Source organism: Arvicanthis niloticus, chromosome 1 (genome assembly GCF_011762505.2).
Source record: "Arvicanthis niloticus isolate mArvNil1 chromosome 1, mArvNil1.pat.X, whole genome shotgun sequence".
Classification (NCBI taxonomy): Eukaryota; Metazoa; Chordata; class Mammalia; order Rodentia; family Muridae; genus Arvicanthis; species Arvicanthis niloticus.
The window spans coordinates 20,305,339-20,320,228 of NC_047658.1; the positions used below are offsets into that span (position 1 = coordinate 20,305,339).

Consider the following 14,890-nt stretch of genomic DNA (forward strand, 5'->3'; position numbering starts at 1 on the left):
CATTTGGGACCTCCGAAGAGCATTCCCTTGAAATTCTAATAAATCGCCAGCAGCCAGCACTTGGCATTTGTAAGCCTTGATATCTCCACACACCTCAGGACAACCTGGAATCCACATGTTACCTACCCAGAGGTAGTCAGAGACCCCTGCTCACAGAGAAGAAACACAGCATGCTAGTCCAGGGAGCTCTGAAGTTTCCAAAGACACAGAGAAAGCTGACGGGATGGAGCAGGTGGGTATATGGCCCAGTTCGGTGTTTTACCACATCATTTCATTGAATGTTCATGCCAGGCTGGCAATTTTCCCTGCCCATTCTTCTAATATGAGAATGTCTGAAGCAGCTAGGCTTGTTCATTTGTACATGTATCAACTGACCCCCTCCTAAATGACAAGTTCTTTGTTAGGAATTGAAGAGACAAAGGCAAGCCAAAATAAACACACCACTTGTTCTCACAGAATTTACTAGTCTCCTGGGAGAAGGAATTAGTCAAAGAATCGATAGCTCAACCTAGCACGCATGAATTCATGCTGTTGGTTCAATCTCCAGCACTCCATAAGCTGGGAACAGTGGTGTGTATCTGTAGTCTCATCACTTATGAGAAGAAGGCGAGAGGAGCAGAAGTTCAAGGTGTCAGGTGACCCTGATACACACACACACACAAACAAACAAAACAAGGGGAGGGTCACAGTGCCACAAGGACAAAAGTACCAAGGTAATCATGGCGGTGAACCAGTGGAACGGGAGGGGAGAACAGGAAGCAGGTGCCCACTGCCACACTATCAGTGAGCTGGGAGAGCCGTGCATAAACCTAGGTCTGCTGGACTTCAAGGCTATGCTTATCTCCTGCCATTCACTCAGTCACTAAGCCGCTATCTACTGAAAATCTGTTGTGTGGTAGCCTGGGGACACCAGGCACACACACGACATGACATTCATCTTCTGAAAGAAAGAGTATGACAGTAAGAAATGATAAGGGTGCCAGGATACAGGCCACGAGCAAAATGAAACACACCTCCCATGGAATTTACAGCCTAAACACTAAACAAACAGGACAAACACTGCAGACTGGGGAGAGAACCACAGTGGATCAAGTTAAAATAACAGGTAAAAATACCTAGGAGGCCATGGAAGGCTTCCAGAGCTTTGGTAAGCCAATATCGCCTCTGTTCTGCTACATGTGGGTAAAGACCTCAAGGAGCATATAGCTGCCGTCAGCTTGAACAGCATAGGCCTGGCCAGCCTAGGAGCCCTTGGTGAGAATACAGTTGATTTCTATCTTGCCACAGTCCCTGTTAAAATAGCAGCTCTTCTAAAATCAAGACCAAACGCCGAATAGCTTACATATCTCAACCTCAGGTGGGCATCACTGGGTAGACATTTTGGGATCGTTCACAGATTCATTTGTCCACACCACAGAACCACACTATGAGGCAGACAGGAACATTTAATATCCTACTTGAAAGATGAGTGGCTGGGGTGTGTAAAATAGCTTAGACATGTCACCAAACGAGGACAACAGCAAACTCTGCCATCCAGCTTTGTAAAACATTTCTAGTAAGGAAAGTGACCATCTGTGAAACAGCCGCAGGTCACCAAGTCTAAATAAAGGGGTCCCACGAAGTTCCTGAGAATTGATGGGGAGCATTAGGCAGCTCAGGAAAGGTTTCTAGAATGCAGCTTCACCAGCCTGAGACACAGGTGCCCTTGCCAACTCTCCCAGATTAGAACAGGTTCTCCTGGCCTCTTTCCAAGTGCCTCTGACTAACACAGGAAAGTATTTTTCCACTGCAAACCTGCAGGCCGGCAGCAGACTGAGGGCAGAGAGTGCATCCGCAGTCCTGTACAGACCATCTGGGAAGTTATTCTACTGCCATCCAAACTGCCCTGGCTACACACCTGCCCATGGGGACGCCAGTCCCAAGCAATGCATCTCCACCTTGACAATGCAGGCACTTGGACGTGCATCTGTTTCTGGTACCAAGCTGGGGGCACCTTGCCATTTTGCAAGGTTAGAACATTCAGTGGCACCCTTGACCTCCACCCACTGGATGTCAGTAACAAACCCCAGCTGTCACAGCCACTAATGTCTCCAATCAATGCAGATGTCCACTGCAGGACAAAGGTCACCTCTTGGGGAAGCTTTAATCTTGAGACCTTGGAGAAGAAAGGCAAAGTATCCTGGCCTGCCCCACGACTCTGGAGACACAAGGTCACTGTGCATAAACTCTTTCGGATCAGGATTACACAGCCACGCGTCCATATGAGCAGCGTATGCTGCTGCAGTCCTCCACTGGAGCTTCAGAAACAACCAGAGTTAAACAGCCCCTTGGACTGATGAGCCACTTGTGACCCTGCATGGAAAACTTGTTCCCATTACTGTGAGCAGCTGAGTCTGATTAAACGGAAACCCTGGGTGCTTCTTCTCAATGACATCAGGCCAGGGCAAGGGCTGCCATGGCTGCTGCAAGGAGCACAGAGTGGTGAATCAGGATAACACTCAGATATTCAAACACCCAGCTTTTAACCATTCTTGACCCAGGAGAAAGGGGAACAGAGCAAGGTACATATAGAAGCAAGCTGAATTAGCAATTTAATTAAACAGCTGAACCGTTAACAAAAAAAAAAAAAAATCATGCTCTCAAGTGGGGGTGGAGACCTGAAGCTGAGCTCCCAGCAGCTGGAGTGACTCAGCTCTGCTGTCAAGGATGCAGCTGCCAATCTCCCACCCCAGGGCTGGGCCCCTGGCCCAACACAAGGTCCACTTCCACTACAGCGCTTCAAAGAAGAACAGCTTCTGTCTTCCCTAGTTAGCCACTTAACCAGGTACAGAGATTACCCACAGACTCTCCCCTGTGTGGGAGCAAAAGTGTTTTGCTAACTGCACTAGTGAAGACTACCCATGGCCGCCCACCTGTTCACACCTAATTACTCAGCCTGCTGCCTCGATCACTGCCTCGCTACTTTTCACTCCGTACTTGGCTCTGTGCTTGCATGTCTCACTCTGGAATGGGAATGAGTTCTGATATGGGTCGGCCTCTCGTAAGGGGCTCCTTAAGGGCACATAAACAGACCTTGCCACTTCTGGGTGGATGGATGACAAGCAAACGGATGGCTGGATCAGTGGATGGATAGATGGACAGATGAAGTTTTCTATCCCTATGTTCATGCAACCGGAAGCTCTTTAAGGGAAGAAACAATTTCTCTCTTAACGGACAACACACTTTCCTGAGAGCATCCTCCAACCAGGCAATATTGAGGTTACTATGGGACACCCTTAGCCAGGCTACCATTCACCGCACTTTGGAAGGATCAATTAAAATCATCACAGACACAAATGCTCACAGATCTGTGAGTACAAATGCACACAGCATGTGTGACCTACTGAGGAGAGCTGAAGCTAAGAGAAAAACCTGTGAGAGCCAGAAACTTCTGGAGAAGAAGTCAACAAGTGTTTGGGAGCCTACAATGGAGCCAGCAAGGCCAGAGAACTCCTGAGGTTCAGAAGGCCTTGCTGAGACAGAAACTGCAGATCAGCAGCGATTCCTGGACTGCAGGGGTGAGAGAGGCCATGAAAACCAAACTCCAAGAAGAAAGGAATATGATGGCTAAGAAAGGCCTGACCTAAGGCAGAAATGAAAGCCAATGGAAAGGTAAAGATTCCCAGACCTCCCAGGCACGTGGTTCCCTGAGGAATACGAGGGCTCAATCAATGTATACAGTGCAGGAGAGTCAAACCCAAGTTTAAACAGAATGTCATCCCAGCTATGACTCACCTCAAAATATTTACCAATACATTGTGATGTTGTTTCAACTCGGATCAGGTAGAAATAAAAATAAAGCCATCTCTTCAGCCACAACTAAGCAAAGGTTTACCCGTACCCTGGACCAATCTCCAGGTCATGTTGACAGTCACGGACACCCCTCTCAAAACCTCCAGGACTCTTGAGCAGAATGAGTTCACCAACACAGCCTTGCATTTCCAAGTGCAAAGCTGTGATCCATCAAGGAAAAGCCACACCTAGCTGATGGCAGAAGGGATGCCAGGTCCTCCACTTTCCAGTGCTTAAAGTTCCCCTGCCCCCTGAGTCCTCAACCCAAAGTACTAGAGAGTGGTCAGCCACTCGCAGCAATCCCGAATACTCTGGTACACCCTCACCTGTCTTAGCAACCAGGTGTGTCCAGCCACTCCAGACAGCAGTGACCTTTTCATCCTGAAAGCAATGTGCTTCTATTCTCTGGGGCAGAGGAAGGAACGCAGCGAGGGAGGCCAGCTGCCCATGCTTGTTACGGCCCCAGACATACAGCTCTCCTGTATCTGAAAGAGAGGTGAGTGGGAGGTAAGAAATATGACCCAGAAGGGTAGGAGACAACTCTGAAAAAGAAACAGCTAAAAGGGACTGTTTCCTACCTATACCACAGCATTCAGTTGTTGAGAACCTTACTCTTCCTCAGCGCTTTGGGGCTAAGTGCTCTGGTCAAGAGAGAGAGTGTGTGGCAAGCGACTCGAAGAATGGAGACAGGACAGGGTGCGATTCAGTCTCTTACCAAGTCTCTTTTATTGAAGGGAATTCTGAGGTATTTATACGCTTTTGCCACGTGCCTTGTAGGCGCGTGGATACCATGTGCCTTGCAGGTGTTGATATGACGTAAGCCTTACAGGCAGGGCTAGCGTGGATAGCACATGCACTGTGTGCCTGGGATACCACGTGCGCCTTACAGGCATATATGGCCTGGACAGCACGTGGACAGCACGTGAACTGCATGCCTTGCAGGCATGGCTACCACGTTTGCGCCTTGCAGCTGGGGGCAGTAAACAGCAACACAAAATATGTGGGATATCAGAGTGTGCTTCAGCTGTTGTAGGCTGTTGAAAAACAAGTCTCACGTCAGGGTATATGGTTCCAGATGGCTGCAAAGATAACCTAGCCGCTTTCTGCTAAAAGTCGGCTCCCAACATTTAGTGGGGCCATGCACAATATGTAATGTAAAACTTACAAAATTCTGTACATAAGCAAAGGCTAGTGTATGTAACACATATTTTCCTCTGTGTGTGTGTGTGTGCGCGCGCGTGCATGTTCATTCCTGGGGGTTGGGGAGCTGCATGTACCCATGAACAGAGAACACCGGGTGTCCAGCTCTATTGCTTCTACCTTATTCCTTTGAGACAGGGTCTCCACTGAAGCTGGAGCTAAGCAAACGGCCAGGAAGGCGCAGGAATCCCCAAGTGTCCACTCTACACAACTCATTTTTATGTGAATGCTGAGACTCATACTGAGGTCCTCATGCTTGCACAGTAAACCTTACTCGCTAAGCCATCTCACAAGCCCATTTTCTGTATTTTTTTAAATATAAGCCTATATTACCTTTTGTAAAGAAGGAAATGCTTAAACTTATAAAATAACAGGTTATAAGACACTATTTGGGGGCTAGAGATGTAGCTCGGTTGGCACAGTGTCTGTTTAGCATATGCAATCCCCAGCACTGCATAAACTGGGTGTGCTGGTGCTTACTGATAATCTCAGAACTCTGGAAGCAGAAGCAGAAGGATTAGACGTTCAAGGTCATCCTTGGCTACACAGTTACTTCAAGGCCAGCCTGGACTACAGGAGACACTGTGGGGGGGGGGGGAACTGTATGGTATTTTATCTTAACCTTTTTAAATGAGATTATTTCACTGCACTTACTGTCCATAGAATAGAATGAGCTACCACTGCCCATCTGTGCAGCCCCTGAGCTCATCTGGGCCTCACAGCAATCTCAGGATAGAGGCAGAAGTGACTGGCAGGGTGATGTAACAGGAGCAGGAAGCAAATGCAGAGTCAAGTGACTCTGGCTGCTATTCCTGGATCTGCTAACTAGCTATTGACCTTGGACAAATCACTTCCTCTCCAAGCCTTGGTTTCACCAGCTGAGTATGGGAAGGGAGGGCCGCTGGACTAACCGTCACTACTAACTGGAGCAACTGGTGGGTGACCGTGGCAACCAGAGAGCACATGCCTGTCTAAAAAGTAAAGTTCAAAGAAAAATTCTACACAAAGGCCAAACAAAATGAAACCAAAGCTGTAAGTTGAAATACTCGAAAATACTCAACGGACTGCACAGATATGGCACACAAGAAAGCACCCTTCCTTAATAATGTTCCTATCATAGTAAATAAGATTTTGGACATTCTAAGCAAAATATTAATTTTAATATTTAATATTAATTTTTTAAAGATTAATTTTACCTATTTCATTTTAGCTTTTGTGAGACGCCTCACATCCTATTATACAGCACTGTCCCAAAAGATAAATTAATCAGGGCTGGGACATGTTAAATGGCTTTTCAGGATCTCCTGCCTAGCAAGGACTCACACACCACCAATGAAGGACAGAGGAGCCAGCTAGGCTTGGTTCGTTTGCTGAGTTCCTGATGAAGCTCACAGTACTGCTTGCCCTATAGTGGTCTCATAGTCCCTAAAACTCATCAAAGGCCAAACAGGATGATTACAGTCATAGCTCAGGAGTCTCCAAGTTCTCTCCATCACTCACTCGCTGTGGGACACTGGGCACAATTCACCATGCCCCCATTTCTTCACCTCTAAGGTGAAGGTGTGTGACACAGCTTCCATCGCTGACATCCTACAGGTCTACAATGTGCCTCTGGCCTTCAACCCTTACAGGAGGGCAAAGACAACACCCCTCACCCCACACAATGTCAACCCAGTAGACGCTGGAGAGCCACAGAGGCGCCATGGGTGGGAGCCTCTGTGGCTCAGAATATCTAAACCATCTTTTTGAAAGACAGACTGTCTTGCTGCATGGGGATAGTTACACTGTTGCATCAGCAGGTAAAATTAAATTCTGCTGCAATGCCAAATGGTTACATAATCTACAAGGACTCCAGGGAAGAGGTCTAAAGAACACCGAACAGAATCCAATGTGCTAACAGCCTGAGTAAGATGAGAAACGAGGGCCATTAATCTTGACAATTTTTAACTCACTTTCGAAATATCAAAAACCAATTCACTTTGTGACTATACTAAAAATGATTAAATAGACACTTTAAAGTGGTGAATATCATATATAAATTATAGCTCCACCAAAAAAAAAAAAAATCCAGCCTGTGTATTAAACCATGGCACCATAGTTAAAGTGGCCATGCAAGAAATAATAAATTTAGTAATCACATATTTTTGTTCATTTTTTTAATTGACATTAGCAGGTAATTTGATAATTTCTAAGTTTGCATACCACCAGCCATCTCAAATCAATTAGGACAGAAAAAGAATGAAGCTTAATCTAGTCTTACTCCTACAAAGATGTCTCTTTCATCACTGGCTGTGGGTGGGGCAAGGCACTTGCACCCTGCAATGACATTGTCTCTAGAAGAGATGCAGGACCAGGTGCCAGGTACGAGACAGGTGCAGGTGCAGAACACCTTCCCTCATGAGAAAATGATACATGGCGTCCTGAGGAAAAGCCACTGGGTTACCTATATTGCATAGGCTTGGCACTGATGGATAAACAGAGATAAAAGGCGGCTCAGTTGGTTGAGGCCATACCGGGTTACATATGAATTCCAACCCAGCCTGGCTGCAGAGTGAGACTGCCTCAAAAGCAAACAAAAGCACACGTGCTGTGTGGTCACGCATTCTCCCGCTTAACAGTTCATCAGCGATGAGCCACACCACGGTGCCGATGTCACACAGCCTGGCGTGCAGCAGACGAGATCCCCCTGAAGCTCAGGCAGTGACACCCCATCACTGAGCACTGCGTGGCTATATAGAAATTTACTGTTGAGTTCTTGATCTTCCCATCACAGTTCCCCCAGGAGGAAGATAATCTTTTCCACCCTGTATAACGGAGAAAACTCATAGGATGAGCAATGCTCTGAAACCTGATGTAAGTACTTTTTTTTTTTTTTTTTTTTTTTTTTTTTTTTGGTTTTTCGAGACAGGGTTTCTCTGTGTAGTCCTGGCTGTCCTGGAACTCACTTTGTAGACCAGGCTGGCCTCGAACTCAGAAATCTGCCTGCCTCTGCCTCTGCCTCCCAAGTGCTGGAATTAAAGGCGTGCACCACCACTGCCCAGCCTGATGTAAGTACTTTATATGTACTTTACATGAACCAAATTCAGGCTTTACTGTTACCCATACAGTACGTTCCAGATGAAGAGACGGTCTCCAAAGCTAAAGCAATTTTGCCTAAAATTATACCAAGTGGTACCAAACTCCCACTCCAAAATTTATACTCTCCCCACCACCACCACCACTCTGACTCAGCTTCACTCCAGGCCATGGCACGCAGAAATCTGAATGGCACGTTCGGCTGATACCCACCTGTTAATGAAGCTGAGTGGTCAGATCCTGCAACAACACATACTGCTGTAGAATTCTCTAGGCCTGGAAAAGAAATTTGTTTGCTTTGAGCTGTATTTATGCCAAAACATGTTGTGTGAAGAGTGGATTCCTGGGCCGAGCTTTACCTGAGCATGGGGAGAACCCTGCCCGGTGCCAGCAAGTGTGAGCAGCAGTCCTGGCAGGCAACTTGGCAGGATGGAGGCAGTGACGTCATGGGGTTTGAACAAGACCATGTACTGAGGATAAAGTGCACAGTCTCTACTATCACAGAAGAAAGGCACCGCAGGAACAGCAGAAAACCAGAGCAGCCACGCAATGCTGGGGCAGAAGTGCACAGATCAGTGTAAAGGCAGGGTTCCCACAGAAGCAGAAGCACAGACCAGGCTGCCTCAGAACACAGTACAAGTCTGTGATCCTGCCTCTGACCTCTGAGTCTAGCACTTTACCTCCCTGAGTTATACTTCTTCTGCAACACAACAGAATCCCAATCCATCCTGTTAACAGCTAGGACAGCCTGTGGTAATTCATGGTCTATCCTGGAGGAAAACACAGTCCTAGTCTGCAGAGTAAAAGGCATCTCACACCTTCAAGTGTCCTATGGGATGAAGACAGCAAGCATAAGCTCCTCGCCACACCCACCAAGCAAGGAGTCCTCACCCTAGGACCCCTGTGGTAGCAAGGTGAAGGAGAGAGAATGCACAGTGATGGGCTGTGAGGCAGGAGGCAGATGAGCCATCCAAACCCACTGAAAACTCCCCAGACAACTAACTCAGACCTAATGTTCCAGGCAGATCCCAAAACGGCTGTTTAAATTAAACAGTGGTTTTATTTATTTTTTTTTTTTATGCCTTCTAGTCACTGGTTCAGTACTAAAACACAGAGAACAAAGCCCTGTCTTTCCCCTTGGCACAGGAGAAAACATAACCATTTACACTGGATACAAGATGGTGCTATCCACAGAGAGAAGTCAATGGAGGCCAGGAGGGGAGAGAGCCATGTCCCCTTCACTGAGAGGGCCGTGTCTGAGCCAGCCCTTGAGAAAACCCCAGAGCTTTTTCCAGAGGAAGAGGAATAGACACTTCCAGCAGAGCTGAGGGTCTGTCCACAGGTACAGTGGCAGGCCAGGCAGGGGTGACCATGTTGCTGAAGTAGGAGGTCTGAGAAGTGAGTCCTGTGAGACACACACACACAGCCAGAATAATCTGAATGCATGTGTGCCTCACTACCATTCAGTCCCCATCCTTACCCATCCCTACCCGGCACCCTCGCGTCTCTGTTGTCCCGAGCCAGGGAAGAGTAGTTAGAGCTCCTATACAGGACTTCCTATAACCAACCCTCAGCAAACTGCGTCCAAAAGTCAATTACAGAGAAGAAAAGAGACAGACACGGTACCACACACAAAGACAGGAAAGCCCACAGAGAGAGTGGAGGAGAGAGAGGGAGAGAGAGGGAGAGCATCAAAGAGGACCTGAGAGCAGAAGATAAAGAGAAGAAGAGAAGAGAGCAGAGGGTAGCCCCTATTGATCAACTAACCAACGGCAGACTGACCAGCAGGCCCTAAGCAGAGTGCAAACTACCTACTGTGTTTTCATGGGGACACGCTCCATGCCTGCTCCCTACACCCTCACTCATTCCCACCTCCCTCATGGGAGAAGGAAGTGGGCAACAGAGGCAGAGACACAGTGAACAGTCTCTTTGTGGTGTGACTGCCTGCACAGAGAGGTCACTCCTGTCCCCTTGGCCATACAGGAAACTCAGCACAGCTGACTGTGTGGTTGCCCAGCTGCCTTGTGGGCAACTTGCATCTAGGATTCAGAACTCATGGGCTCACAGTATCACTACATACTGCTTCCAAACTCCTGGGTCCTATCTTCCAAATAGCTATGACCCATTCTAGAGCTTCCTTTTTGATCTCCACCCACCTGCCTATCATTCAATAGGTCTCAGACTCTGGTGGCAAAACAGTGACTTTCACTGGGGCCACAAAAACTACCAAAAGACTGACATCTCAACCAACAGAGATGGTTAGAAAGATCACGAAATACCAAAAGCTCAAAGCTGGAGAGATGGCTCAGCAGTTAAGAGTACTGGCTCCCTTCCAAAGGACCTGGATTTAATTCTTAGCACCCACATGACAGCTCACAACCATCTGTAACTCCAGTTCCAGGGGTTATATCACCCTCCTCTTGCCTCCCTGGGCACCTGGCATATACATGGTACACAGAAATGCATGCAAGCAAAATGTCCATATGAAGTAAAGTATGTGTTTAGAAAAATACCAAGGGGGGGAGGGCTGAAAAGACGATGAAGAAATAAGGAGCTCACCAGTCACTCTGCTGGGTTCCTTTGCTGTCAAAAACAATGGGAGATTCTGCCCAGGACACAAGCGTCGACCAGAAGATGCCAAGCCAGTCCCCCACTGGAACACACTGCCAGTCGCTTCCCAGAAGAGCAGAAGGGAAAAGAGAAAATGTATGTCAGGATCAGGCCAGACTGCTGTTTGACCCTCACTGCTGTGGGAAATTCCTAACCATCTCAGCCAACATGAGCCCTACCCAGGAGCTTGGCTGCTTCAAGAGGCCCACGACCAGCCACAGAGATTACCATTGAATCAATTACAAATCCAGTCTTTGGGACAACCCAAGACCATAAGAGAAAATGTCAATGTGGTAAAACCTCCTCTAAAAGTCCCAGGCACCAGCCCACAGACACACCCCTGGAATGCTGTCCTGTTCAGGGCTAACCTGAAAGGAGCCTTGAAGACCATGAATCCACACCCATTCACTAGATGAGAAAACTGAGGCCCAGAAGAGGGGCTGAGATCCAGCCAAGGTCACATGGGGAATGAATAGTAGAGAAAACACTGGTGTTCAGCTAACACTCAGGGTAGTGCCTTTCTACCCCACCAAGGCAAATCTGGATTCTCTACGGTCAAATACATGTGTATTTGTGACTATGAGACAGTATGGCAGCTATTTCAGTAGAGTGAACACTTGAAACTATGAATTCGCATCCCAAACCCCACAGGAGTGCACAGACAAAATCCTAAGCAGATATGCACACTATGGAGCCACCAGCTAACACCAACATCAAGGCCTGCTCCTCTGGATCATTCTATAGGCAGCACTCTTTTTTTTTTTTTTTTTTTTTTAGATGTATTTATTTAATTATATGAGTCCACTGTCACTGTTTTCAGATACACCAGAAGAGAGCATCAGATCCCATTACAGATGGTTGTGAGCCACCATGTGGCTGCTGGGAATTGAACTCAGGACCTCTGGAAAAGCAGTCAGTGCTCTTACCCACTGAGCCATCTCTCCAACCCAATATAGGCAGCACTCTTAATGTAAAGAGACAAGGCTGCTTTATAAAGCAGCAGCTGTGACCACTGGGAACAATACAGCCCAACAGAGAGTTGCAATCAACCAAAACGACATCCTCCTCGGTGGATAAGCTGCAAGGGAAAAGGCTTCTCTGACCATCTCAAAATGATGGGTGTGTGAGGATTCTATATCAGGATCTGGATCAGGTCTGCATACAACCATTGGTTGATATATCTGCAATGTCTCAAATGATGGATTTTTTCCATTTGAAATTTTTCCTAGATATTTATTTTTACTTTATGTGTGTGAGTGTTCAGCCTGCATGTATGACCACATGTGTATCTGGTGCCTACAGAGGTCAGAAGAGGATGTCAGCTCCCCTGAAACTGGAGTTAAAGACAGCTGGGAGCCATCCTCTGAGAGAACAACAGAGTGCTTCAGCAGTGAGTGGTCTGTCCAGCCCCTCTTTGAAATATTTTACTGTAAAATATGCAGAGTAAAATGTATCATCTTCACCATCGTCAGTGTCTAACCCAGTAGGACCCACACAGTCACCATAGTGAGCAGCCATTATCCTTCCATCTTGCAACCCTGAAGCTGTACCCATCACTCCCCATCCCTGGTCCCCGGCCCTGGGGCTCCCATTCTGCTGTCTTTAGTTCTGACTACTCATGTGGCTGGAATCCCAGCATTTGTCCTTTTTATGACTGGCGAAGGCCACTCGGCATCACGTTCATCTGTGGAGGAACCTGACAGCAGTTCTGTGCTTTTTAAAGCTTGTACTGTTCCATGAGGGCGGGGGCAGAGGGAGTTAGACATGCTGTGTGCATTTGTGTGCCACCTTTTGCTTTCCCATTCACCTGTCAGTGGACACCTGAGGAGCTGTTTCTGCTTCAGTTGTGAATAATGAGTTACATCTGGTGCCTTTCATTCTACAAATTGTTTATCACTTTGCCTCTTCTTCCCTTTTTCCTTTTTTTTAAATTTATTTGTCGAGCTGGGTGTGGTGATGCACACCTAGAATCCCAGCACTCAGAAGGCAGAGGCAGGTGGAATCTCTGTGAGTTCAGGACCAGTCTGTTCTACATAGTGAGTTCTAGGTCAGCCAGGGCTACATTGTAATACTCATCTCAAGAAGGAGGAGGAGGAGGAGGAGAAGGAGGAGGAGGAAGAGAAGGAGGAAGAAGAGGAGGAAGAGGAAGAGGAGGAGGAGGAGGAGGAGAGGAAGAGGAAGGAGAGAAGGAGGAGGAGGAGTTGTTGTTGTGGCAGCTACAGCTAGGTAATAATAACACAACCCTTCCACACTGCTTTCCAAAGCAACTGAACCATTCTGCCATCTACATGCAGAATTAAAAGGGTGTGTAGAGCAGGGAACAGCCTCAAACAATGGTCTCCCCTCCTGCCTTAATTAAAACAGAGTCTTTTGTTTGCTGGCTGCATACACAAGGCTCACTGACCCTTGTGATCTTCTGGAGATTCTGCCCACCTCATCCATAGGAGCGACGGGATTACAGACATACAACCCTGTGTGGCTTTAGGAGAATACTAGGGATCTGAACTGAGGTCCTCCCACACTAGTGCAGCAAGTACCCACTGAGCCCTGTCTCCAGCCCCACTGCCATGCTGATTTCTAAGAGGACAGCCTATCAACAAGTAGTCACTGCCACACAGCTCAATCAATAGTCACACTTCCAGACACAGACCCAGAGAGATGAACTTTACAGTCAGAAAGAAAACTGTCCATGGATGTTTCTAGACTATTGCAGATAGAACAAACTGGAAACAAGCCAGAGATTACTCAACAGATAACTAGTTACAAACTGGCTGCTACAGACTAAACTGTGCCCCACCCCACAACATCCAGGTATGGAATCCCTAATTTTCAGTGTGGCTTTGTTTGGAAGCAGGGCCTGTTACCGAGGTGAAGAAAGTTAAACAGTGCCTATGGGGAGTAGGGGTAGTCCAATAAGACTGGCATCTTTATGGAAGTGTCATGAAGGAGATTTCTCTGTACAGATGGACAAAGAAGCCTGTGAGGACACAGTGAGAAGGGGGCCATCGAAGCCAAGAAAAGTGTCACCAGAAACCAGTCTTAATGACGCTCATTCTGGGCTAAAAGCCTCTCGAACAGTGAGAAAACGAATTTTTGTTAATTAAGCCATTTGGGCTGCAGTATTTTGTTGCAACAGCTCTGGCAGGCTAACCCAGTAACACCTCCATACCATACTTCTCATCGCTCAAAGCAATCAGTCATGGAGACACACAGCGAAGAGAGATCCCCAGGGAACTATGACATGAAGGAAAGCCAAGCCCAAGAGGTTACATACTGTACTGGGCATCTGAGAACATTTCAGAAGTGACATTACAGACACAGGAAACAGGAATGGCTGACAAGCGCTAAGAAGCTGGAAGCAGCAGGAAGTGAGTGTGGCCACCCGCACCAGCAGGAGAGACCTTGTGGAGATGAAGTCCCTCTGCATCCTCACTGTGTCAGCATCAGATCCCAGCCGAGCTACTGCCCTGTCAATTCCACATGATGTTACCACAGAGGGAAGCGGCGAAAAGAACTCATGGGGAATCTGTTTTGTTTTTAACAACTTCATGTAGGTCTATAATTCCCTCAAAACACAAGAGTTCACTTTTTAAAAATTTGTATGTGTATGAATGCTTTGTCTGCATGTTCGTCTGTTCTCTACATGCATGCCTGGTGCTCATGGAGGCCAGAAGACAGGGTCAGATCTGGTACTGGAGTTACAGACCATTATGAGGTGGTGTGTGTATGCTGGGCACCAAACCTGGATCCTCTGGAAGAGCCGCCGGTGCTCTTAACCATGAGTCATCTCGTGATCTCACTCTAAGAGAAGGTTTAAGCAGCCGTACGCCACAGGAGCCGACTGGCATAGCATCACAGACCTCCTTCCTCCCCTTTCTGCCCTTGCCCACCCACACCTGGACTCGCACAGCATGGAAACTTGGCAGCCACAGGAGATGAACACAGACACAGTCCAAGAGAAGCAAGTGCAGAAATTAAAAAGGGGAAACCCTGAAGGGTGAAGCTCCCCCACCCATCCCTGAGTGTCTAATTCCTCCGCTTCCTAGTTTCTCTCCTCTGAGTACAGCTAGCTTCTCTCTCCCTCTCCCTTTCTCTCCCAAGCATCTGTTCAAACACACACACATGTGTATTCGTGCATGGGCATGCAGATGCGTGTAGAAGCTAGTATTTGGCA

The 14,890-nt window shown here is 47.4% G+C and overlaps 1 protein-coding gene across 7 annotated transcripts in view; it reads right to left on the minus strand.

Moving 5' to 3' along the window:
• Positions 1-14,890, minus strand: part of Sergef (secretion regulating guanine nucleotide exchange factor) — a 199,607-nt gene that overhangs the window by 170,568 nt on the left and 14,149 nt on the right. For 3 of the 7 annotated variants that reach the window (XR_013110562.1, XM_034488645.2, XM_076934613.1), the window contains exons 6-8: positions 10,666-10,779; positions 8,320-8,382; positions 4,158-4,316 (exon numbers count right to left, since the gene is read on the minus strand). Coding sequence is in view for 6 of the 7 variants with exons in the window: in XM_034488645.2 (XP_034344536.1) it covers positions 4,158-4,316; positions 8,320-8,382; positions 10,666-10,779 (336 nt within the window). In the remaining variant the exon portion in view is untranslated. The remainder of the gene's footprint in view (positions 1-4,157; positions 4,317-8,319; positions 8,383-10,665; positions 10,780-14,890) is intronic. The other 4 variants (XM_076934604.1, XM_076934594.1, XM_076934607.1 and 1 more) reach the window with 4 other exon arrangements.